This window comes from Pleurodeles waltl, chromosome 10, assembly GCF_031143425.1.
Source record: "Pleurodeles waltl isolate 20211129_DDA chromosome 10, aPleWal1.hap1.20221129, whole genome shotgun sequence".
NCBI classification, from domain to species: domain Eukaryota; kingdom Metazoa; phylum Chordata; class Amphibia; order Caudata; family Salamandridae; genus Pleurodeles; species Pleurodeles waltl.
Window position 1 is genome coordinate 508,274,281 of NC_090449.1, and position 26,740 is coordinate 508,301,020.

Genomic DNA, 26,740 nt, shown 5'->3' on the forward strand with positions numbered 1-26,740 from the left:
TACATGCATATGTATGATTCACGTAGGAGCCAGCTTGAAGTAGTTTGCTACTGGGGCCTACTTGACATCATGGTACTGTTTGTAAATCACAGCTTTTGTACAGGTTTGATCAGGAACATGCAGAGACCCTTTTCCCCTTTGTATTTGGAGCATCATCCCAGGCAAGTGAAGGAGACAGGGCGAAACCAAGTGGGGAAGCATCTGGCCACGGTACCTCCAGTCATGACACCACCGACACGGAGGGACCCAGTGGCGCGGAAGGTGAAGGGAGTGCCACCGAGGACACAGGATCGACCTTGTCATCTTTAGATTCTACCTCCAGTAGCCACTCCCTAGTGGTGGGGGACCCATCAGGAACGGTTCCTGTACCATCCTTGTCTGCCACCCCCAGTACTATCACTACCACCTTCCTCTTTGCTCCCCACCCAGTTGGCCATGCCGACTCATCTAACAGGGTGGGCGTCTCCTTTGCCCTAGGTACCTCAGTGCCAGCCCCTGTTACTCCTGCTGCCCTGATTGAGAAGGCTATTGACTTCCTGAGTGAGAGGAGTATCAGGAGGTCAATAACCTTCTGTGGGGCAGACTGCCTTTGTGAATGCCATCCAGGGGTTGGTAAGCCAACTTCAGACAAATGCTTTCCTGGAAGACATTCATAGTGAAATGTCAATCAATCAATCAATCACAAATTTGTAAAGCGCACTACTCACCCGTGAGCGTCTCAAGGCACTGAGGAGCGGGGGGGGGAGAAAGGAGGGGGTGTTCCTACTGCTCAAACAGCCAGGTCTTGAGAAGTTTCCTGAAGGTAAAGAGGTCTTTGCTCTGGCGCAGGTGGGTGGGAAGAGTGTTCCACGTTTTGGTGGCGAGGTGCAAGAATGATCTACCACTGGTTGTAGTTCTGCGGATGCGTGGGACGGTTGTGAGGGCGAGGTCGGCGGGGCGGAGATGCCAGGTCGGGGTGTAGAAGGAGAGCCGTCTGTTGAGGTATTCTGGTCCGGGGTTGTGCAGTGCTTTGTGAGCGTGGGTGAGGAGTTTGAAGGTGATTCTTTTGTTGACTGGGAGCCAGTGCAGGTTTCTCAGGTGGTCTGTGATGTGGCAGTGGCGGGGGATGTCCAAGATGACGCATGCAGAGGCGTTCTGGATGCGTTGCAGCCTGTTCTGGAGTTTGGCCGTGGTTCCTACATAGAGTGCATTGCCACAGTCCAGTTTGCTGCTTACGAGGGCTTGAGTGGCTGTTCTTCTGGTTTCGGTGGGTGTCCATTTGTAGATCTTTCGGAGCATGTGGAGGGTGTTGAAGCAGGAGGAGGAGATGGCGTTGTCTTGCTGCGTCATGGATAATGGGGAGTCCAAGATGAATTCTAGGTTGCGTGTGTGGTCGGTGGGAGTCGGAGCGGCTCCGAGAGTGGCAGGCCACCAGGAGTCATCCCATGCGGAGGGGGTGGAGCTAAAGATGAGGACTTCTGTCTTGTTGGAATTGAGTTTGAGGCAGCTGCTCTTCATCCATTCGGCGATGGCCTTCATTCCTTCATGGAGGTTGGTCTTGGCGGAGTCCTTGGTGAGGAATAGGATCAGCTGGGTGTCGTCGGCGTATGAGATGTTGTTGAGGTTGTGGGATCGGGTGATGTTAGCAAGCAGGGCCATGTAGATGTTGAAGAGGGTCAGGCTGAGGGACGAACCCTGGGGTACGGCGCAGATGATTTTGGTGGCCTCCGAGCGGAATGGGGGGAGGCAGACTGGGTTCTGCCGGTGAGAAAGGAGGTGACCCAGTCCAGGGCTCTGTCACGGATTCCTGCATTGCTGAGGCGTGAGCGTAGGGTGTGGTGGCAGACGGTGTCGAACGCAGCTGAGAGGTCCAGGAGAATGAGTGCTGCGTTTTCACCGTTGTCTAGTATGGTTCTGATGTCGTTGGTGGCGGCAATGAGGTTGATTTCCGTACTGTGATTGCTGCGGAATCCAGATTGGGAAGGGTCCAGGGTGCAGTTTTCCTCGAGGTAGCGGGTTAGTTGTCTGTTGACAGCCTTCTCAATGAATTTTGGCAGGAAGGGGAGCAGGGAGATAGGCCGGAAGTTCTTGAGGTCCTTTTGGTCCGCCTTGGATTTTTTGAGGAGGGCGTTGATCTCTGCGTGTTTCCAGCTCTCCAGGAAGGTGGCAGACTCGAAGGAGCTGTTGATGATCTTCCGTAGTTGGGGTGCGATCACAGAGCTTGCTTTGCTGAGGATGTGGTGAGTGCAGGGGTCATAAGGAGAGCCGGAGTGGATGGTGCTCATGATTTTGATGGTGTTTGGCCTGCAGAGATCTTTTCAGGCTCTGCCCTCCTCAATGATGACACCAATCCATCCCCAATCCTCCCTCCCACCACCTGCCTCTTACCTATCCAAATTCCCTGTTCCTACTTGTACTAAGCACACAGACACATCCGCATGCACCAACCTCAACACACACAAGCAGCACACAGCGACACAAACTCTACCAAGCACACCGGCAAGCAGGCACTCAACATTCACCCACAGACACCACAACAGCCACCATTTCAACAGGCACTCCCACCGAACCACACACCACATCCACCATTCCCACATACACCACCACAACACCCAGTGACACATCCATCCCACCCACCATACACCCAGACAACACCTGTGAGAAAGTAGCCTCTTTCTAGCATGGTTACACCCACTTTTGGCTTGTTTGTGAGTGTATGTCAGTGTATTTGTACTGTCTCACTGGGATCCTGCCAGCCAGGACCCCAGTGCTCATAGTTTGTGGCCTACTGTGTGTGTTGTCAGTAGTGCTTAACTGTGTCACTGACGTTCTGCTAACCAGAACTTCAGTGCTTATGCTCTCTCTGCTTCCAAATTAGTCACTATAGTTTAGTGACTTCATACGCCAATTCCAATTGGCACACTTGACCCCACTTATAAGTCCCTAGTATATGGTACCTGGGTACCCAGGGTACTGGGGTTCCAGGAGATCCTTATGGGCAGCAGCATTTCTTCTGCCACCCATCCGGAGCTCAGACAAACCCTTTCACAGGACTGCCACTGCAGCCTGAGTGAAATAGTGCACACACTATTTCACAGCCATTTTCACTGCACTTAAGTAACTTATAAGTCACCTGATGTCTATCCTTCATTTACTGAAGGCTAGGTGCAAAGTTACTAAGTGTGATGACACCCTTGCACCAGCAAAGGTGTCCCAACGCAGTCCAGGGCCAAATTGGAGTGCGGGGATACCATTACACGCATGCACTACATATAGGTCAATACCTATATGTAGCTTCACAATGGTAACTCTGAATATGGTCATGTAAGGTGTCTAGGATCATGGAATTGTCCTCCCATTCCAAATCTGGTATTTGGGGTCCAATCCCATGCATCCTGTCGGCTCCACCATGAACCCCCAGTTCTGCCAAACCAGCTCTCTGAAGCTTGCACCGCAGCTACACCTGCTGCCACCTCACAGACAGGGTTCTGCCCTCCTGGGGTCTGAGAAGCCCAGTCCCAGGAAGGCAGAACAAAGCATTTCCTTTGAGAGTAATGTGTTACGCCCTCTCCCTTTGGAAATAGGTATTACAGGCTTGGGAGGGGTAGCCTCCCAGAGCCTCTGGAAATGCTTTACAGGGCACAGATGGTGCCCTCCTTGCATATGCCAGTCTACACCAGTTCAGGGACCCCTGTCCCTGCTCTGGTGCAAAACTGGACAAAGGGAAGGGGAGTGACCACTCCCCTGTCCATCACCACTCCAGGGGTGGTGCCCAGAGCTCCTGCATTGTGTCCCTGGTGTTAGATATCTTGTTTTCCAAGGTGTGGGGACACTCTGGAGATCTCTGAGAGGCCAGTGCCAACAGATGACATCAGAAACCCCTCCTGATTGATAGGTGCATACCTGGGTAGGTAGCCAATCCTCCTCTCAGGGCTATTTAGGGTCTCTCCTGTGGGTTCCTCTTCAGATTTGGCTTGCAAGTTTCCACCAGGAATCCTCTGCAACTCCTGCTTCATCCTCTGACCTCGGATCAACCGCAGACTGCTCCAGGAACCGCTGTAATTGCAACAAAGTATCCAGAAAGGCTACTGCGACTCTGTAACTTCAGCTCCAGCCAGCAACTGCTACAGTTTCCATGGTGTGCACACTCTGGGGACTCCCTGTCTTCACCCTGCACCAGGAGGACCGAAAAAATCTCCTGTGGAGTGACAGAGTCACTTCCCTGCTCCAGCAGGCACCTTCTAAGATGACGACTGGTTCTCTGGGACTCCTCTCCTGATAACAAGCATGCTCCTTGGAACACAGGTGATGTATGCCTTCGACACAGACTGTCTTAAGATCCAGCTGTCCAAATTTGGAGGAGGTAAGAGCTTGCCTTCCCCGTTTGCTACAGAACCCATATGCACCACATCATCTTCACCTCCTGAGGCCTCTGTGCACTATTTGCAAGAATCCTTCATGCACAGACTGGCCCAGGTCCCCTGCACTGCATCCTGCGAAGCTCAACTCGCTGAGTTGTTCTACGGCGGCGTGGGACCTTCTTTTGTAGTGCTACAGCAACTGGAATTTGCACCTTCTTTGTCCCCGTGTCCTGGGACATCTGTGGGTGCTACCTGGTCATCTGTGGGTTCCCTCCAGTGTTGGGAGCCCCCTTTGCCTCCTCAGTCTGAGTTGAGGCCCCCAGGTCCCTCCTGGGTCCAGGCAGTGCCGTTTTGACACAATCTGCGACATTGCTTGAACCAAGCCTTGTTGGACTAATCCAGCGCAACAACTCACCTGCATCCAACATCTCCACGTGGGACATCCTTTGCATCACGCAGGAATGCACAGCCATCTTCTTTGGTGCTCCCCTGCAGACTTCTTCCAACGGGAGAATCCTCTTTTGCACCATCTTCTATGTTGGCAGGGGCTCCTGTCCTTCCTGGAATCTTCCGTGACTTCTGGACTTGGTCTCCTCTCTTTACAGGTCTTCAGGTCCAGGAATCCACCATTTGTTGCTTGCAGTCTTGCTTGGTTCTTGCAATAACTCTATTCACAACTTTTAGTGTGTCCTGAGGAACCTTGCAGTATTTTACTCCTACTTTCCTTGGCTCTGGGGTGGGGTATTTTACCAACCTTTGTGGTTTTCTTACACTCCCAGTGCCCCTCTACACACTACACTTGCCTAGGGGGGAATTTGTGGTTCGCATTCCAATTTCTTAATCTATGGTTTGTGTTGCCCCATGGCCTATTTCTTCATATTGCATTCTATGGTATTTTCTATTGTTTGCACTATCCTATGAGTATTTACTTACCTGATTTTGGTGCCTAATGTACATATTGTGTATAATACTTACCTTCAGAAGGAGTATTGCCTCTAAAATAATTTTGGCCTTGTGTCACTAAAATAAAGTACCTTTATTTTTGGTAACACTGAGTATTGTCTTTTATTGTGTATAAGTACGGTGTAACTATAAGTGGTATTGCAGGAGCTTTGCATGTCTCCTAGCTCAGCCTAAGCTGCTCTGCTACAGCTACCTCTATCAGCCTAAGCTGCTAGAACACTACTACATTTCACTAATAAGGGATAACTGGACCTGGTATAAGGTGTAAGTACCTAAGGTACCCACTACAAGCCAGGCCAGCCTCCTACAACAGCTCACAACCCACAGCCCCACACACCTCAGTCACCATACCCCCAGACACCACCACAACACCCACAGACACATCCACCACATTTGTGTTGTTTTTCAATATCTGACTTTGTGGGAAGTGTTGGTCACCCAAGACAAGGGTAGATGTTCACTGTATGGATATATGGGTGTCATTGCATTGTGGTATGCTTGCTAGGGTAAGTATTTCATCTTTTGTTGGCCAATGTCAGCATTTATGGTGTAGATTTGTCCCCTGATATAGACTGTACTTTTGTCTCATGTGCGGGAGCTAGAGTTTTGTTTGTCCACTCATGGAGGGTGTCAAATTGTGGTAGCTTTCTTTGGATTTGACTGACCATGTGTCCACTTTGATGTGTGTACCTTACAGCTACATTATCTAGATGTATGGACCATGCTGTTGCCGTTGTATGTGCTTTCTTGACTTGCGCTTACACATTTGGCAGCTAGGCATATCACTTGGCTCAAATATTGTTTGTCCCTGAGATACATGAAGGGTCAGTTCCTATGCAAATGCTGTTTTAGGGTCTTGTGCAAAGTGAAATGTGTCCATGAATGCTCCTGATGTCGCCATCACTATTATGCAGGTATTGTTTGCATTGTGAGCTTTGGATATGTGTTTCACAACCTAGTGTGCATCCCATTGACCTTCTAATGTGTTGCAATGTGGGTGCTGTGTGGGTCCATCGATGAGCAGCACCTGTGGCAGGTCTTGTAACACTGCCTGCAGGTGAGTTGCTTCCTTTATGCTTTCCGTTTCCACCTGCTGGGGTGTGGTGGTTGGACTGCCACTGTCATGCTGGCGGTAGGCAACATCATAATGTTTCCATCCAAAACAATGGCTCCGTCAGCCTTTTTGGCCTGCCTCGTGGCTGCGGTGGTCTGCGCTGCCTGGTGGTGCTGGTGGGACTGCAGCAGTCTTTCCTTATGGGACTGCCAGCATCGTAATACTGTGGTCTGACTGCCAAGCAGATGGCGGTCACACCGCCGCCATGGTGGTGCCCAAACCGCCAAATCCGTAATGCGACCCTTCGAGAATATGTAACATTGATTTCAATATGTAATATTCATTTTAAAGCAAATCAACATAAGTTTAGAGCAAGCCATATTCATTTAAACAACAGTCATATTCATTTAAACATGTCTTGTGTTCACTTCAATATTTGCCTAATTCATTTCAAAGCATGTTACATTTATCTCACAGTTTTATTTTCATTTAAAAAAGTGTGATATTCATGTACAGAATGTCATATTACTTTTGATGTGGGCCATATTAATTTCACCACGTGTCATATTAATTTCAAAGTGGCTCATATTCATCTTAACATGTGTCATATTTCTTTCTATGAATGTCATTGATTTCAATGGATGTCATATTCACCTCAACACCTGTCATAATAATTTTAACACGGGTCATATCCATTTCAACATAGGTCATATTAATTTCAATTTATGCAGTATTTATTTTGCTGCGTATCATATCAATTTGAAAGCACAACATATTCATTTTGACAAGTTTCATTTTAATTTCAGCATTGGTCATATTCAGTCTAAGACATGTTGAATTCATTTAGGTGGAGCTCATATTTGTTTCAATGCATGTCATATTCATCTTAGCATGTGTCATATTTCTTTCAATGGATGCTTCATTCATATTAACACATCTTAATTTTAACATGAATCATATCCATTCCAACGTAAATCATAATCATGTCAATGTATATTATATCACTTTCAATGCAAGCAATATTCATTGTGATAAATGTCATGATCATTTTAACGTTACTCGTATTCATTTTAAAACATGCCAAATTAATTTCAATGAAGGTCATATTAATTTCAACTCATGCCATATTCATTTTAACATGTGTTATATTCTTTTCAATCAATGTTAAGTTTATTTCAATGGATGTCATATTCATATTAAAACTTGTCATATTAATTTTAAGATGCAACTTCTCAATTTTAACATATATCATATTAATTTGAATATATATCATTCTTAATTTGAATATGTGTCATATTAATTTGAATATGTGTCATATTCATTTTAACAAATCTCATGTGAACTTCAGCTGTGGTCATACTCATTTGAAGGCATGTCAACTTCAATGAGATTGCATTAATTTCAACACAAGCCATATTCATTTTCAATCATCTCCTATTCATTTCTGTGTGTCTCATATTCATTGCCATCTCGGTAATATTGATTTCAACACAATTCAAATTCATTGCAACAGGTTTAATGTTCATTTCAATGTACACTGTATTAGTTTCAATCTGCATTGTTTTCTTTTCAGAATATAATATATTCATTTCAATACTTTATATTATTTCCAGTTTGCCATATTAATTTCAAAGTGTGTCATATTTCTCTTGGCATAAGTGAATAATTTCAAGAAATGCCCCATTCTTTTTGGTGAATATTGTATTCCTTTCAGTGATTGCTTTATTGTTTACAGTAAGGGCCATATTAATTTCAGTATGATTTATATATATTTCAATATATTTCTTATTCAATTTGGTGTGTGTGTTATTCATATTAATCACTAAGTAGAAAATTCATTCTGCCAGGTTTCATATTTGTTTTGGTTCAATTCAGATTCACTCTGCCAGGTATCATAATTATTTTGACACATAGAACATTCATTCTGGTGCGTGTCATATTCATTTTGCAGCACGCTATGCATTTCAGGAGGTGTCCAATATGGGGAACTGTAATTTTGACATGAACGGCTTCCCATAGAAGACATCTACATTTTGTGGAACGTTATCTGTAGATTAGTTATGTGGATTTGTAGATGTATACATGTGTTTGATGAGGTGAGGTGGTGGGGCAGTTATTTGGGAGTTCCCAGATTGTGCTATCCTACTAAGTGTACCATGGAAGTACTAGTTTATGAGAATGTAGAAATGGCTAGCAAAACCTTAACAAATTTGACACAAATGTTCCTTTTTTTCCTGGAGATGATATATTGTGGTCCTGCCATTCTGTGAAGAAAATCAAATAGCACTGTGCTCTGCAGCCTTGAATAAGTGTATCATTGGAAAATGATAATGCAAAATTAAAACTCGGGGCTAATGAAAAAAAGACATTTAAATAATATGAAGATCGAAGTTTATATATTTCATCTGTAACCACATCTTCCATAGCCTACCAATTTGGACCTAGGCTATATAATAGATTATTTATTTAGCAGACTATGAAACACAGTTTGTGTGGTTTGGTATATGGGCACATCAGAACATGTTCCACACAAAATCACACAATTGTATCTCATACTGTGAACAGTTTTTCCACAGAGACAGGACATTGAGAAGTTTCTCTTATGACTGTGCATTGTTCAGTGGAGATGATATGAGTATGACAACTTGCTATTTAAGTTATCCATTTCAACCTACCCTTCCTCCCCACAGTCCAAAGATTGCAATGTTCACATCTTGGCTATGGCTGGTACTGATATGATTTGTGTTGGCAGACTCTAATGCCATAGTGATTACTTTTCCACATAGTGAAATGTGTGAGTTTGGCCTACTGAAGTGGAAACAAAATTGCAAGGTTTGCCATTGTTCAAAGTGAGACACAGACTTGCACAGGAAACCTCATCTGTAGAGGGTTGAGCTACTTCTGCTGGCTCATGTTTAAGTAGTACATGTGCAGCAAAATCAGATTTATTTATTAATGTCATTTGTTATAGAGCTTAATCACTTATTAAACATGAGGTAAATTTACATACAAACAACATTTATACAATTGGTTCACAGTCAATGAAGTACAACGATGAATAGAACACATCAGAGGTGTAGCCAGATTAAATACTGATGACCTGAAGCAATAAATTGTTCTACAGTAGCTTAATCTAAAACACTAGAATAACTAGCACTTGTATTTGCATGAAGGTGATTTGACAGCAGTTATGTTTATTGTTAGTGGCCTGTCAACTTACCCCGTCCACCAGCCCAGCCTAGTAGTTGCTTTTAGGGTGGTCTACACAGGTTAAGTTGGTGTCAATGACCCACTTCCCAGTTATCCAATCGAGGCCCAGACAGGTCAACCAATGTCGGTGGAGTGAGACCCAACTCTTCGTAGGTGAACCCAGATCCAGGAACGAAGATTCTTGTCTGTGAGTAGGTGGTCTGTGATCTAAGTAAGATAAACATGTTATGTGGAAGTAGACTCTATTCTGTATGTGTGTCTCAGAGTCTGCTGAAAATGTACAGAAATGAGGTACACCTTCTCAAAGCAAATCATTAAAAAACAAAGATATTCACAAAAAATCTAAGTGTAACAGGAAAGGTTTCATAATTTACTGCCTTTGACAGCACGTTATGACAGAAGCAGAATATATTGCTTAAAACAACCTTTAATCTAGGGAGATGCAAACATTACATTGCAAACCTCAAAGGTCATACATCTTGGTATTTAATAGAACCTTAATATTCTCCAAGTTGACAGATATGACCTTGCATTAGATCACCAGTGACCTCACTTATTACATCACAATGTTAGACATCCCACATGTAAAATTGGAACTCTGAGATTAAAGGGTATTTGTACAAAGCAGAGATTCACCTATGTTCCCAAATAAAAGCAAATGTATTGTTTTGTCTATTACAGAGTGTTGAGTTCATGGGGTATTTCAAGTGTAAACAAGGTCGTAGGAGATGCAACATTGATGATTGTATGAGATAATTGCATCACCCCCTCTTCCTCCTGACCCATGCTAGAAAGATAATTTTTGTCAAGAAAAAATTTATAATTTGAATCCTGGGAGCAAGTATGGCCCTTTCATTTGCAAATTCTGACCTTAATGCACACCTCTTACAGAGCAGTCCAGGTCTATTTTACCTCCACCAACTCTCCAGCTCATGCTGAAGGGTTTTTGTCTGTTTCTTGCCAGAGATTCTACCTTCAGATATTTTGTTTTGATGAGTGGTACTTGTGTGCACACTTTTAAAAGGCTGTTAATAACCTTGTTTGTTCAGTGGTTTCCAGGTAGTCTTCCATTATACTTTCTCCCAACTGAGTCTGTAGGAAATATTGTTTTTTTCTTGAAGTCATGCAGAATTTTCTGTTTGGTGTCTTTGTTATGATACCTTTCTGAGGTCATTATTAATTTCAGGAGCCATTGGTGTTCTTTCCTAAACCCACTCACATTCTGCTGTTCTGTTTTTGACAAAATTTATAAGGCTTTTGTAGCGTTAGTGAGAATCTTCTCTGGTGAGGTGGCTCTCTGAGAAACCATTCTGCGCCTCTTCCTTTTCTGTGACTCCATTGTGGTTGTGGTCTTGGGTGGATGTCCTTGTGGAAAGAAGGGTTTCTTGGTGCTGAAGATGTTTGAGGCCGGATTATGGACAGTTTCTACTGATTCAGTGAAGTCATGGCTTGTGTCCTTGTTTCTTCTAAAGGCTAGAGACATTTTTCATTGTCTCCTTAATGGCTGTATGCCACGGAGGGCCGTGGCTGTTCAGTGGAGGTACTTTTAGTTGGTAAATTTTAGTGTGTGTATGGGATCCTTGATGAACCCTTAGGGTGGACTTTGCATTCTGGGGGGATTCTAGAATATTAATTCAGTGCATCCCTCCAGTTCCTTGCCTTAAAGTGCATAAATGCTGTTTGTCTTTCCATGCAGATTTTCAGTATTTGTCACGGGTCCTTTCTGTTTTTTTTCAGTCTTAAATCTGCAGTGCCTCCGATGCCAATGAAAGTTCCAATCCACTGCGTTTCTGTGACCAAAGAAAATAGCCATATCCTTGTTGGGCTGGATGATGGGAAGCTGATTGTGGTCGGCGCTGGGCAGCCTTCCGAGGTGAGAACTAAATTCAGCACGGTTTCCTTGGGATAAGGGGCTGGGTATATTGAGGAGTAAGTATTGTCTCATCCAGCCCCCCCCCCCTTATTTTGTTTGTTTTTCTGCCTTTCTGCTCTCTTTTATTCAGATGTTACTTCCTGCATTCTAAGCCATTCGTCCCTCTGTCTCTGCCTTTCTTCTTAATAATTTTTCTATGCCTTTCTGAAATTTATCATGATTTCACCATTAGTTATTGTTGCGTTTTCCAGCTTGTTTTTCTTCTTCATTTCCCTTTCATAGTCTAACACTCGAATCCACTTTGTTTTCACCCTCTCAGCCTAGCCTTTATGCCTTCTTTTGAACTGACCATATCTCCTTGGAAGACTTTTTCTCTCTCCATTGCTCTTTCTACAGTTCACCTAGAGTCTTTGCCTTTTCTCCTATGCTTTAGCCTATTACACTCTGTAATCTCTTAACAGGTAAAATGAAAAATATCTGTTCTACCAATTAAAGTGCCCCAACTATAGCTGTGATACTTTTAAATCAGTGAGAACAGGAACTTTAATAATGAAGATAGGTCAGGGAGTGGTCCCTTACTATTTGAGGAACGTTAATTCTACATATGACTATTGAATTGCCCCTACTTCTACATACGTTTACTTATAAGCAGCGCTTCATAAATACTAAACGTTTATTTTAAATCAAATTATATGTAATTTAGGGTTATGACTGGCTTTTGAGTAAAGTGTCTTTATTTTAAATTTAAAAACATTTAGTTCCTGATTAACATTACAATTGGATCAATCTATTTTATAACATATTTTGATTTATTTAAAGGTTCGGGTTAGTAAAGGAAGCATTTTATTTCGTTTTATTGAATGTCATTTTGTACTTAGCACTTGTGTTTTGATAAGATGTCTTTCTTTATTTAAGATTAGCTTTTGGGTTAAGGTGAGGTAACATTTTCTTTACATAATTTACATTTAATAAAATGTAATTAACTATTATTTTATACTGTGTTTAGCATGAAGACTGGTTACATTTTCTTATTCAATGGGATTAGATTGTCTATTAGTCTTAGCAGTCAACCTATACTTAGGAGAGCAGGGTCAATGTGATGGTGTAGAAGTCGTGGTAATTTCAGTGTTGGGAGTGTTGATCTAATGGTACACCAAATTAAAAGCTATTGTATGTTGGATGCTGAGGTTATGACACACATCTGGTACGCGAACCATTCACCTGTTTGTGGAAAGAGCAGGTGAAACCATTGAATTCAACACACAAAGGGTAAAGGAGTTTATCCTACTGAAGCTATGTCACCTTCCAATCTGTCGTCCTCGTACATCTTGTGACACCACAGAAGCAGGTCCTAAAACTGATTTTTTATTCATTTTTGAATTTATATATATCATTCTACACACTGTATTAAACCAAAACCTACAAAGATAGTTTTTTTTCGTAGGAAGCATTTGAGATCTAGACCCTGTTATAGACCCAGTCTGGGGCTTTCATATTGGCTGAAACATGTGAATCAACTTGTGAATCAAATTATGAATATAGGCACAGTTTTCATCCTTCGTGTCTGACATTTTTTAACCTTCATATAAATCTGTCTAAGTTATATGCAGGATTCCCAAGGGTTTCATGATAATCAAGAAATGAAGATTGCGCATTAACGAAGGGTTGCGATACACACAAGCTACCTTCAGCTAGAGACAGAATATCCAACAAGTGTCCAATGGAGAGCTCCTAATTAGGAAGCCCACCCTTGATAAAAAATGATTATATGGAGAGACAAGTGGACTCTGGTATGAGCAATGCTACTTTGATGGTTGAGGATCCAGAGGCCTCAAACACGGGAAACCGTTCTTGGTTATTAAATGTTACTGAAACTGTATCACCTGTGTAATGACGCTTCAGGAATCAATGTCCCATCATACACTTGATTTTTTGTTGTTATCATAGGGAGATTTCATGATAGGCCAATACTCTGTAATCATCACACTTCTCTGTTGGTTCTTAAACATGAATGGGAAAGTGCACAGAAGTTGGGTACGTAAGCAGCATGGGTCAGTTGGAGAAGAGTCGATGTGGCAGATATTGGGTACCTGGCTCGAAGACCATTCACTTGCCACAGCTGGGTGTTCCTCTTACAGAGATGCACTCTGGAAATATGCTCTGGTGATGTGCAGTTGAGAGCCCGTTGTTTGTGTACAAGATGACTGGGATGGCAGAGGTGTCCAACTTAATGTAGCTTTAAAAACATGTTTCCATTTTTATGGACCCTAATAACAAATGCATATGAACGAAATGACGTTTCCCTGAACCAGCATTATCTAGAGTTGTATAGTGTGCAAAAAAAAAATGTACTTGAATGCAGTCTCAAATAATTACACATGGCTGAGATTAATTCAAGCATTGCACCCAATACATTTTTGTTTCTTAGCTCAAACAGCAGTGGAGTAGATGTAAAGCAGCATGGTGCGGGACCAAAAATCTTTAATGCAACTTGAAACATCGTTGCTAGGCATAGTATAGGAAACTGGCTATCTATGCAGTGTACTGAGTGTAGAGGTACCCTACGCAGATCGTACAGGAGACTTATTGGCTTACAGGGTTTAAATTAATAACCCTAAACACACTCTTTTGTGCTAGGTTGGGCAGTGGTGTCTGGTCTAGACACAAACAAGCCTTGGTGCTTGGAACTGCTTTGGTACCCCAGGTATTGGTGCAGGGCAACTCCTCAGGGTCTTCAAATTTCGTGGGGAGACAGGTCTGTCCCTCTGGATCATGGCAACCTCCTCCTGGGGGACTGCTACGTTAGTGGACTTAGTGGTCAGCAGATCGGTGAACTGGACTTTGAGGTTGGTGCTTGCAGGCTGCAGGGAAGTGTCTCCTCCACTCCAAGGGAAATGCTGGCTGGTTTGCGAAGTGCTGGCAGCCATCCGAGACTTTTGGAATATGCACTGCTGTAGGATGAGTCAGGTCCTTATGATTGTCGGGACAGCAGCAGTTAAACAGGGTTTGGCACCAAAGGTTCACACATGGTCAACCGTTCTCGAGCTGGCCGGCACTTCTGTGTCCTTCTTCTTTAGTCAGTCGAATCTAGGTTCCTGGTGTCAGGAGGGCACCTATATACTCAAGATAGGAGCGTTTAACAGGAGTGTAGGGTAGTAGCCAATGGGCTACTTACCCCTGGGATGACTACACCACCACTTTCTGTGGGGAGTGGGCAAAACACTATCCCCGAATTCCTAATAACACCAAAAACAAGATGGTGGAAACTTTGCTTTGTAGAGCAGCTCGTCTTAGAATGTGACTAGCCTGGGTGTGCAACACACCTACTGCGTAGCTAATTTCCCACCTGTCCTGATGCCAGATGGGACTCCAAGCAGGGGGTGGCTTTCTTTATGTCTGGTTGAAGCCATTGTCGCATCTCAAAAGGTGGCAGATGCTTTGGAGCCTCTAACCCAGATATGCTGATTTACTAACCATACTGCTGGAGGAGGTGATAAAACATTCCTCCAGAGTAGGCATTGTTTCTGGCCTCTGAGAGCGTGGGCTGTCACCTCCGGGGGGGGTCAGAAACTCATCTGTGGTGACAGGCTGATCTGATGGAAACTTCTAGTTGCAGATTCCTTACCTTAGAATTTCTCCCAGGCATCATTCTGGATCCGGAGATTTTTCTTTGAGCAGTAACTCTGCATGCCGTCAGCAGGCATTGGTCGACTCCGCGTTCATGGCTGGTGTCCTGGTCTCTGGATATGTCATCATGGGTCCTAAACAGGCACCACCCCGGTGCGTTGATATCAGTTATTTTTTTTTCACGCCAACCTAAGCACAGATTCAGAAAAGAGCTAACTCTACAGTTTTTTTTTTTTTTTTTTTTTTTTGTTGAAGTCTTTTGACTTCTGGTGTGTCGAGATGTCATCACAGAAGACCGGCTTCAGGTCGTGCAACTCCTTTCATCGGATGATGTCCGTGACAAATCCACACCTTGTATGCTTGTGGTGTTTGGAGTGTGACCATGACCTGAAGTCGTGCTCCGAGTGCTGGGCCATGAACCCAAAGTATTTTGAGAGAACAGTCCCTAATGCTCATCGTGGCCCCACGCTCCACTCCTCGTTGCTTCTAGTCTCGCTCGAGAGAGAAAAAGGTCACAAGACCGCTCGCAGCGCCTTCACCACTCGTCATTGTCCCACTGAAGATCTTTGGAACATTCGGGTAAGAAAAAGAAGTTGAAGTCAAAATGTTTTTGACTTCACCCCATCGGTTGGATGACGCAGTGCGGGACAAGGAGCATCAACGCTCTAGGCCTCTGTCCTCAGAGACTGCTTCAGGGTCAGCTCTGCGTCTCCCTTAGTTTCCAGGAGCCAGAGCCACCCCTGCCCAATTACTTGAGTTTTATGAGGCCATGTGCCTCCTCTTTGGGCAGATCGATCCTGCTGGAGTGTCTTCAGGGTCGGCAGGGGCCCACCTGGGCTCCACACCAGTGGCTCCGGCCCCAGAGGGCACCCTGAGATCTGCTTCCAGATCCAAACCAGCATCGGTGGTGCCACTGTGACCTTCCCTGATGATGGTCCCGACGGTGACGGTCCTGACAATGACCAGGCCCGCAGTTGGCATCAGCCCCATACTCATTGTCGACTCCCACATGGAGCCGGACCGGCGTCACCCTATGATTCCAACTTCAACTGGGACTTGGCTCCCTAGGGAGTAGCCTGACCCTTACTCCTATGGGCACGGATACGGTGACAGTATGGAGGAGTCCCTGGACCCTTTAGAATACCAGCTTGATGGCCCCATGGACTGGGCTCGGGAACTGGGCAAAACCAGTGGTCTAGACACCTCCCCTGACGCTGCCATGCTTTTCTTCCCTTACCGTGGCTACGGAAGAGGGAGCTTCATATTCAGTGTGCTGCCACAGGTCCCAGAGGAAGCCGGGCCACTCTCTCCCAAGCTGTTGCTGATGGGAGAGACGCAGCTACGTTCACAATACGTTGTGGGCTGGATACGAACAAATCGCTGGGCAGATCGGTTGCTTCGATGGGTAGCCTTGAGACGCCATGCTTGGTTGAGGACACATGGGTTTCAGGGGATGTCCAATCTACTCATATGGACATGCCCTTTGATGGCATCGTCGCTTCTGAGACAAAGCAGACTCCGGGCTTGAGTGCTTTAAGTACTCTCAGGCTACGGCCTGGTCCCTAGGGCTAGCAGCTGCCACTCGCCCACCTCATTCTGCTTTTCGCCCCTTTTGTGGCTACTGAAGGGGTGCCCAATCACGTCCATTTCCCTCCAGCCACCGTGCTGCGTATTCTGCACAGGCACTGTGTGGCCGAGGACGTGGAATCCAGCATCCACATGGATCAGAGAGCCAATGGTTTAGCTAGTCTACTGTCCCCTCCTCTGCTGCAGCCTCCAAACCTTCCTAGTTTGATGCATTCCCATTAGGGATCAGTCGGAGGCAGAATACACATTCACCAGCCTCGCTGGCAGACCATCACGCCAGACTAGTAGGTTTTGCAAATAGTCTGAAGGGGCTACTTCCTCCACTTCGAGACTACCCCTCCGCCCATGCCACCATTTTGCAATCACATGATGGAGGATCACTTGCCACTTCTCCGCGAGGAAGTTTCATTTCTCTAAGCCAAGGGAGCCATAGAGAGGGTTCCTGTGCCAGAAGTAGGTTGTGGTTGCTATTCCTGCTTCTTTCCGGTACCCAAAAATGACAAAGGCTTCAGCCCTATCCTAGACCTCTGGTCCCTCAATCTATTCCTTTGGAAAGAGAAGATCAAGATGCTCACCCTGGCTCAGGTGTTATCTGCCCTGGACCCAGGAGACTGGATGGTAGTTTTAGACTTGCAGGACACTTATTTCCACATTCCTGTCCTGCCTGCCCACAGGCAGTACTTGCTATTCATGGTGGACCACAAGCACTTTCAGTTCACAGTGCTCCCCTCTGACCTCACCAGTGCCCCTTGGGTGTTCACCAAGATGATGGCAGTGGTCGCAGCTCATCTGCGCAGGTCAGGGGCCTCAGTCTGCCCCTACCTCGACAACTGGCTGTTGAAGGCGAGCTCGCCCCAGGCTGTCATCTCCCACCTCCATTCTATAGCTGACCGCCTCCATTCGCTGGGGTTCACTATAAATGTGCCAGTCACACCTGACCCCCTCACAGACTCTCCCTTTCATCAGAGCTGTTCTGGACACAGTGCAGTTTCGGGCCTCCTGAGCGGCGAATCCAGGATGTTAGGACTATGATACCAATGTTTCAGTCTCTATCCTTGATTTCAGTGAGAATGACTCTGAGGCTGCTAGGCCTCATGGCCTCCTGCATCCTGTGGGCTCTGCAGTGAGACGCAGCATCAGGGGAATCTCTCCGATCTGGTCCAGATCTAAGAGGGAACTGTGCAAGATATGCAGTGTGGTTAACGAACAGCGATTGGGTCAGAGGCAGAGCCCTCTCCCTTCCTCGATCAGATCTGACAGTAGTGACAGATGCGTCACTCCAGGGATTGGGCGAGGCTGAGATCAGAGGCGTCTGATCCCCGGCGGAGTCCGGGCTCCCCATCAATCTTTTGGTGCTCTGGGCGATCAGACTGCTGCTCAAAGTATTCCTTCCCTCTCTCAAAAGGAAATTGGTGCAGGTGTTCACAGACAATACTACCACCATGTGGTACTGCAACAAGCAGGACAGGGTGGGGTCCTGGTCCCTTTCTCAGGAGGCTCTGCGCCTCTGGACATGGCTGGATCAGCAGGGCATATCCCTGGTGGTTCAACATTTGGTGGGCTGCCTGAACACCACAGCCGATTAACTCAGCTGGCAGTTCCTGGTCGATCATGAATGGCGTCTCCATCTGGAGGTGGTGCTAGGCTTCTTTGAACAGTGGGGAGAAACTTGGTAAGACCTGTTCGCCTCTGTAGAGAACGCACAATGTCATCAGTTTTGTGTGTTGGAGTTTCCAAGGCGGCACTCGCTCGGGAGCGCGTTTTATCTCGAGTGGAGCTCAGGCCTCCTGTACGCCTTTCTGCCCATACCACTTCTCCCCAGAGTTCTCAAGAAGAGCAAGAATGACCTGGCCCATGTGCTCCTTGTGGCTCTGCCTGGGCAGGAAGAGTCTGGTATCCCGAGCTATTGTGCATGGCCATCGACCCTCTGACCAGACTACCCCTCCAGGAGGATTTTCTGTTGCAGCAGGGGAGGGACCTCAACCCAAACCTGTCTAGTCTCCGCCTTCTTGCATGGAGATTGAGCTGCGGCAGTTTACAGTTTTTGACCTTCTGCCCAAAGTCTGTGATTTTATTTTGGCAGCCAGGCGTCCAACCACCAAAATGGTATACGCCTGTAGATGAAACACATTTGTGGCATGGTGCACAGATAAATCTTTTGACCCCCCCCCGCCCCTCTTTCACAGGTCCTTTTGTTTATACTTTCTTTCACTCAGCATGCCTCTGCTTTGGGGACTCTTAGGGGTTATTTGTCTGCCATCTCAGCCTTTATGAGATTACCTCATCAAACCTCTTTTTTTTTTTTTTTTTACACATATTTTATTGTTTTCATAAACATAAGAAACAATGGAGAGCACATAAGGAATATATGGTTTTACATATGCATGTTTCACCAGTTTATATGCTATTACATTCTGTGTGTCTTTACATATCAACTCTTTTGTCCTTAAACTGTCTTGTTCAGTATGTCATATATGGTGGACTATGTGTATTATCGCGTTGGCGTTTTCAAGTTATTATGTCACCTTGTGTTCTTGACATCGAACATTATTCTTAACTACCAACTGTTGACCATTAATCAGACATCTTGGTGTTGAGGATAGATTTTCTATTGCTGCATTTTTGACTATTATCAATTATTATACATTATTGATGCATGTGAGAAAAGTTTTCTGGGGGGTGGGATCGTTTCGTCGATTTTATTATGTACTTAGTGATTATTATCTTATGGGTATCTTTGGGATGCATCCTCGTAATGTTCACCTTTATCCAATGATGTGAACTTTTCTACTAATTCATCCCATTCCTGGGCTATTGGGTATTTCCTATGCCTGGCCTTTTCTGCTCTTCTAAGGGCAACTCCTTCTGCTTTACTCCATTCTATTACCTCCGCCCTCCATTGGCTCACTGTGGGTGCTGTCGTGGCTTTCCATCTCCTAGTCAGTAGGCGTTTAGCCAATAGGAGTGCTAGGTTTATCCATCTAGGGAGAACTTTCTTTTTTGGGGGATGCGGGAGCATTCCCAGTATACATGTCTCCATTTTACAGTATATAGTCTTCCCTGCTAGTGTATTTAGGGAGTTGGTTATATTTTCCCAGTATTCAGAGATGGCATGGCAGTTCCAGAGCATGTGTGGGAGTCCCGCCTCCTCCTCTCTGCATCTAGGGCACATTGAGGGCAGTTCTGGGTATAAGATATGTAGTCTGTGTGGGGTAAGATATGCTCTGTGAAGTATAGCATATTGAATGAATTTAAATCTTGTATTACGGGATATTTGGCTTGGGTAGTTTAGTATGTTAGTCCACTCCTCTTCTGATATCTCTTTTCCTACGTCTGTTTCCCATTTGATTTTTAATTCCGTCAGGGGTTTAGATAGGTGTGTTTTCAGTCCTTTATACAGCCATTTGACCATATGTGTCCCTTGGCCTATAGTATACTGTATATGGAGTGTACCAGTGCGTGTGTAGGTGGTTCTGTGTTATTCGGGGCCCAGTATTTAGGGACGTAATGCATAATACTAGCATGTAGGAGGAAAAGTGAAGTTGATAGGTTGTGTTCATGGATGTAGTCAGTGTGTGTTAGTAAACGTTGGTCTTTAAACAAAGCACCTATGAACTCCACGCCTTCCTGTGCCCATTTTTGTAGTTGTGCAGGGGTTAAATTACCTATGGTTACTGGTAATCCCAACAGTGGGATATTGGGAGAATATGGGATCGTGCCAGAAGTGTATCGAAGTGCTAGTTGCCAATATTGGAGTGCTATTTTCAACAAGAGAGGGGTGTGTCCCTGAATCAGGGTTCCGGGGCATAACAAGGAGTGCAGATTACCCCTGTCTAGCATCTGTTGATTGTAGTTTATTTGGTGTAGGTTTCGGCCGCTAAGCCAGCACACCAGCCACTGGAGTTGCCCCGCTATGCAGTAAGCCTTAAAGTCTGGTGCGTTCATCCCTCCCTGCTCTACCGGCAACTGTAATTTAGCCAGGCTTATTCTGCGTCGTCCTTTCCCCCATATAAGTTCCAGCAACATAGAGTTGAGTAGTTTAAAATATGATTCCGAAACTTTCACTGGTAGGTTGGTGAAGTAGTATAGTAGGCGGGGTAGTGCCACCATTTTGGCTAGTGCCAACCTTCCCGCAGTGATATTGGTAACGTAATCCAGAATTGGATCTATGTTTTAAGTGAGGAGAGGGCTCTTTTCAGGTTACCTTCCAGGAGGTCTTCTGGAGTGCAATATATTTGAATATCGGAAAGTGTCCATTGCAACTTGTAGTTGGTGATCTCCAAATGGTAACGTGCTGTCTCTATGTGGCTCCTAGAATGAGAAAGCTATGGATTTGTTATAGTTTATGGCCAGTCCAGACAGGGGCATGAATTCTTCAAATATATACGCCGCTTTGTTAGGCTTTTGGTTCAGATCCTTGATATATAATATAATATCGTCTGCGTATAATGAAACTACGTGTTGTGCATGATCTATTTCAATGCCCCATATTTCGCCCTCTTGTCTCAATAACTGTGCCAGCGGTTCTATGGCTAAGGCAAATAGTAAGGGGGATAAAGGGCAGCCTTGCCTTTTGCCTCTATGTACCGAATAAGTGTCTGATATATTTTGTCCTGTACGTGCTCTGGCTGTTGGTGCTGCATATAGTAGGTTGACCCATTTAATATAGTCCGGCGGAACCTGAAACTTCTTTAGTACCTTTATCATGTATTCCCAACTAAGTGAGTCGAAGGCCTGGCGGAAATCTAACGAGAGACATCCCGCGTGTGGGAGCTTCCCCCTTGCCGCATCCATTACCTGGTGTAATCTATGCACATTTAAGGAGGTGTTCCTCGTTGGTACAAAACCGCATTGGTCCGTGTGTATAAGATTGGCTATGTGTGGTAGGAGCCTTTGTGCTAGAATTTTTGCTAGGATTTTATATTCCATGTTTAGTAAGGATAGTGGTCTATACGATGACATATCCGTTGCGTCCTTACCCGGTTTCAGTAGGGACGTCACTAGTGCTTGCCCCGTTGTGTCTGGTAGTCTTCCTATCTCTAAGGATGCTTGATATAATCGCTCTAAGTGTGGGGTGAGCTATGTGTTGAATAGTGAGTAAAATTCCGCTGGTAGACCGTCTGTTCCTGTCGTTTTATTGTGTGCCATATTTTTTATAGTTTCCCTGATCTCTCCTTGCGTAATTTGAGCTCCCAGTATCTGCCGGTCCTCTGCGTTAAGTGTTGGAAGTTTCATCGTAGCCAGGAAAGAGTCAATTTTTCCCTCTTCTACTGGGGGCGGGGTAGAGTATAAAGCCATGTAATAATCTTCAAAGGCCGTATTGATTTCCAATTGGGTAGTTATATCACCATGTTGTATTGTCCTGATATGCAGTATGGGTGTGAGGGCTAGTTCTTCTCGTATTAGTCGTGCACGGAGTGGTCCTGCCCTGTCACCTTCTCTGTGCATTCTTTCCTTATATCTAATATGATCAAATTTTTTGAGTTTTTATACCAGGCGGGCGTGTTCAGATCTGAGACCCTGCAGTGCTGTAGTGTTGGTGGGGTTTATGAGCGATTCTTTCTCAAGGATACCCAGCTTTTCTTCAGCCTGTGTCAGTTCCCTCACCAGAGTTTTTTGTACTCCCATCACTGCTCCTATTATAACCCCTCGGATAACCACCTTGAATGCTTCCCATTCTATTAGTGGGGAGGAAGCTGTGTCTCTGTTGTTATGGAAAAAGGTCTTGATTGTCTGCGCTAGTTCCTCTCGTAGGGCAGTGTCTTCTAACATTATGGGGAGTAAACGCCATGTTGGGATAGGTGTGGATGTTCGTCCCCATTTCATTGTCACTTCTAAAGGGTTATGGTCTGATAGTGTCTTCGCAAGGTAAGTGGTTTTGGTCATGTGCGCCTGTAGTGCCTCAGTGCAGACAATCCTATCCAACCATGTGTGTACTTTGTGAGGGTGGGAATAGAAGGAATATTCCTATATGTTAATGTTTCTTGCCCACCATACATCTGCTAGGGACCATCCCTGTAGCCATCTCTTTAGTGCATCTGCTTGTCTCCGTGCATTTGTTCCTGACATTGGACGGGTGTTCCGGTCCATGACAACATCTAAAACCGCATTAAAGTCTCCCCCAGTTACCAAGGGTATATGTGCCCATAGTGTTAGCACTCTGGATAGGCGTTCTAGGAAGGAGTCTTGGCCAGTATTTGGTGCGTATATGCTGCCCAGCACTACTGGTTTCCCATCTAAGTTACCCTTGATTAAAACGAACCTACCTTCCACATCAATCTTAGTATCAACCACTTCTTAGGGAACACCAGCTCTTATCCACACGGCTGTTCCTCGTGCAAATGCCGAGTATGAGGTGTGGAAGATCTGGCCTTGCCATTTTTTACGAAGTTTTACCGCTTCATGTGCAGTAAGATGAGTTTCTTGTAAATAAACAATATGTGCTTTGCGGCGATTTAATTGTGCAAGGATTCTGTGTCTTTTTTGGATAGCTTCCATCCCCCTCACATTCCAAGTAACAATATTATATTCACGTTGTGTATGCATATTTGAGTTTGGTTCTGTGCATCCGCTTAGGGCCCCATGTTAGTCTATAGTTTCTGCAGGATAGTGTATCTGGCATAGGTGTAGATGTCTGTCTCAATAGCAAAGAAACATACTTATACTCTAATAGAAATACCAGGCAAAGCCTAAACTTGCTTTGCCAAACAATTACGTAATACATAACCTAGGTGCTACAACGAAGCAGCCAATTTGTGCTGGAAGGGGCCTACGCAATGGGGCGTGGATCAAGAATATGTCCCACTGCCAGCGGGTTTGTTAGTGATAATGTGAGAGAATAAAATTCAAAGTATGTCAAGGAGCTCTACCAACCGGGCCCGCTACAATTATTATAGGGGGGCAGGGGGGTCGACCAGAAAATATAATAGATATTTTGTGAATGGTAGTATGGGATTACATCTGCTAAAAGTCTCTAGCTAGTTGTGGAGTAATGTCTGGGAATAGAGCCATGCTCCCTTCTGAGTCTGATGCCGCTATGCTATCTATTGAAGAAGCAGTTCGGCAGGGAGAGGAGTTCATCTCTTGTAGGGAGCCCGCAGTTTCTAATGCATTGTTTTGTCCCTCCAGGGCCTGACGCAGTGTTGGGCCTGTTCTTTTCTGCGACGTTTGGGCTTTATTCCATTTGTCTCTATGATGTTGTGGAAGTTGTCCTGCGTGGTGGCCGTTGTTTTGTTCCACCGCCCTTGAGTATGGGAAGTTTTCGTCGAGCCAGGTACTCACCAGGTCGGGTGAGTCAAAGAATGTGTTTTTTGGTTATGTGTGACACATGCAGAGTTTTGCTGGGAATAGTAGTGCATATTTTATCTCCATTTTGCGTAGTCTTTGTTTTATTATTTGGAAGGATGCTCTGCGTTTCTGGACTGCCAGGGTATAGTCTGGGTACAGTGAGATCCTGGCATTGTCTTTTATAATGGGATCTAATTCTCTCGCAACCTGTAAGGCGACGTCTCTATCTCTATAGTTCAATATTCGTGCTATTACAGGTCTTGCTGGGGCTCCTGGTATGGGTTTTCTGCCAGGGATAAGGTGTTCTCTTTCCACCACAAAGTGAATCGAGAGTTTGTCTTTGGCTATGGATTGCAGCCATTTCTCAATGTATCCTATGGGGTCGTTTCCTTATTTGCCTTCGGGGAGCCCAATTATGCGTATATTATTGCGCCGTGAGCGCCCCTATGAGTCTTCAATCCTTTCCTGCAGGGCTTCTATCTGTTGCTGGAGCTTCGCAATGGCATTTTTATTGTCATTGTGTGTTGGGAGGGTATCTGCCACTGTTGATTCCGTTTGTTTTAACCTGTCTGAGAGTTTTGCTTGGTCATCTTTCATTATATTCATGTCCGTTGTGATCATATCTAATCTGTTCTCTATGGCTTGTCGAGAGTCTCTAATTTCTTTTTGTATAGTGTCCAGCTTATCCATATTCTCTTTCACCTGGTTCTGACTCCGGGGATTTGGGGTCACACCGTCCTCCAATGTTTTGCCCTTGGTGCGGCCCATTACCAAACTTCCCTGTAATGCTCTTTTGTCTTACACCTCAGGTCGGGTTTTCATACGTTCATTCCTGGCGGGCTCTTGGGTCTTATTGTTTTTATAGCATTTGATCAGGTTGCCAGAATCTTACTTCCTCTTCACGGAGTATAGTAGGGGGGAGGGGGAGGTCTTGGGAATGGCTTTGTGATTTATTCCTTTCGTGTGTACTGTAGTAGCACTTGTCACTACGCAATCTAGTTTTTCACCCTTCTCTTCGCGCCACCTCCAGCTGTCTCAGCAGTCGTCTGCACTCTTCAACTGGGGCGTTTCCCTGTGCCCGGTCCTCCGCCTAATGGAACGTTGTCGTCATGCCTCCAAATGTAACCGCAACAAGGCCCAGGTTCTAGCTCAGATCAAAGCGTCTCCTCAGCGCCAGATCGTCGTCTTTCAGTTCTGTGGTTGTAAATGCTGCGGGGCTTTCGGTGTGATGTGCACTGTTGTCTGGGCATTCAAGAGCAGGGGGGGAGGGCTGCTGGCGGTCCGATCGACAAGCAGGTCTCTTATTCGGTTGATTTTCCGCCCTCGGCCTCTCCCACTCACTGCTTCTCTGCCATGTCAGTCCATGTGTCTCGCCCCCAGGCCTATTCCGTTCTCCACATCCGTAGGTGCTGCGGGCCCTCTCGCGCGCCGTCGTCCGGTTCCCAGCGTGACCACGGTCAGGGAAGGGCCCTGGACTGCAGGGTCAGATCCTGTTGTTTTTATAGCATTTAATCAGGTTGTCAGAACCTTAATTCCACTTCGCGGAGTGTAGCAGGGGGGAGGGGGAGGTCTTGGGAACGGTTTTGTGAGTTATTCCTTTCGTGTGCACTGTAGTAACATTTGTTATCACGCAATCTAGTTCTTCACTCTTCCCTTCGTGCCACAGCCGACCGTCTCAGCGGTCTTCTGTACTCTCCGACTGTAGGATGTTGTCGCCATGCTCTCCAAATGAAACCGCAGCAAGGCCCAGTTTCCAACTCAGACCAAAGCGCCTCCTCAGCACTAGAGCGTTTTCTCTTAGTTCTGCGGTTGTAAATGCTGTGGGCCTTTCGGTGTGGTGTGCACGGTTGCCGGGGTTTTCAAGGGCGGGGGGGGGACGCCGGCAGCCTGATCATCAAGCAGGTCTGTTATTCGGTTGGTTTTTGGCCCTCGGCCGTATCCTCGCTCTCCCCCACTCAAAGCTTCTCTGCCATGTCAGTCCACGTGCCTCGCCCCCAGGCCTGTTTCGTTCTCCGCATCTGTAGGTGTTGCGGGACTCCTCGCACGCTGCCGTCCGGCTCCCAAGTTGACCAGGGGCAGGGAGGGGCCCCGGGCTGCCGGGTCGGCACCCTGGGCGTGCCGGACCGGTCCGGCCCCGGAGCGCAGCCCCAGTCACCTCCGTTCAGCGCCTCTCGGCCGTAGCTGGTCCCGTCATCGCACGGCTTTGCTCGTCTTGTACAGGCCCATTCAGCTTTCTTCTTATTTGTACGTATTCCGACCTCTTTGGGGGCCCTGGATTGCACCTCTTGACTCTCGACACCTCCTCCCAATTAGCGTTTGGGTTCCGGTCGCGCCCCCACCCCCGATATGTGTCGGATTGCAATTTTACGGCGGGCCCGGTCGGGAGCTCCACGTTTATGCGACCGCCATCTTAGGCGGTTGGCCAAGCCCCCCTCATCAACCCTCTTTACTTACGTCTCCTATTGTCAGTAGGTTCTTTAAGGGCCTTACCCATGTTTCCTGCTTCACCTTTTATCATGCCCCAATGGGACTTGAATTTGGTTCTCACTTTCCTTATGTGGGCTCTTTTTGAGCCACTTCATAATTGCCCTGTCAGGCTTTTGACACTCAGGACAGCCTTCCTTGTGGCCCATAACTCTGCCCGTAGGGTGAGTGAGCTACAGGCTTTGTCATCTGAGCCGCCCTACCTTATCATCTATCCTGACAAAGTGGTGCTTCACACACGGGCCTCCTTTCTTCCGAAAGTGGTTACTCCCTTCATGTAGGCCAATCCATCACCTCGTCTACTTTTTATGCACC

General features: G+C 45.8%; 1 protein-coding gene across 6 annotated transcripts in view; it reads left to right on the forward strand.

Moving 5' to 3' along the window:
• NBEAL2 (neurobeachin like 2) overlaps positions 1-26,740 on the forward strand; it is a 646,515-nt gene that overhangs the window by 610,713 nt on the left and 9,062 nt on the right. For all 6 annotated transcript variants that reach the window (XM_069210922.1, XM_069210925.1, XM_069210923.1 and 3 more), the window contains one exon: positions 11,305-11,440. In XM_069210922.1, the coding sequence (XP_069067023.1) occupies positions 11,305-11,440 (136 nt within the window). The remainder of the gene's footprint in view (positions 1-11,304; positions 11,441-26,740) is intronic.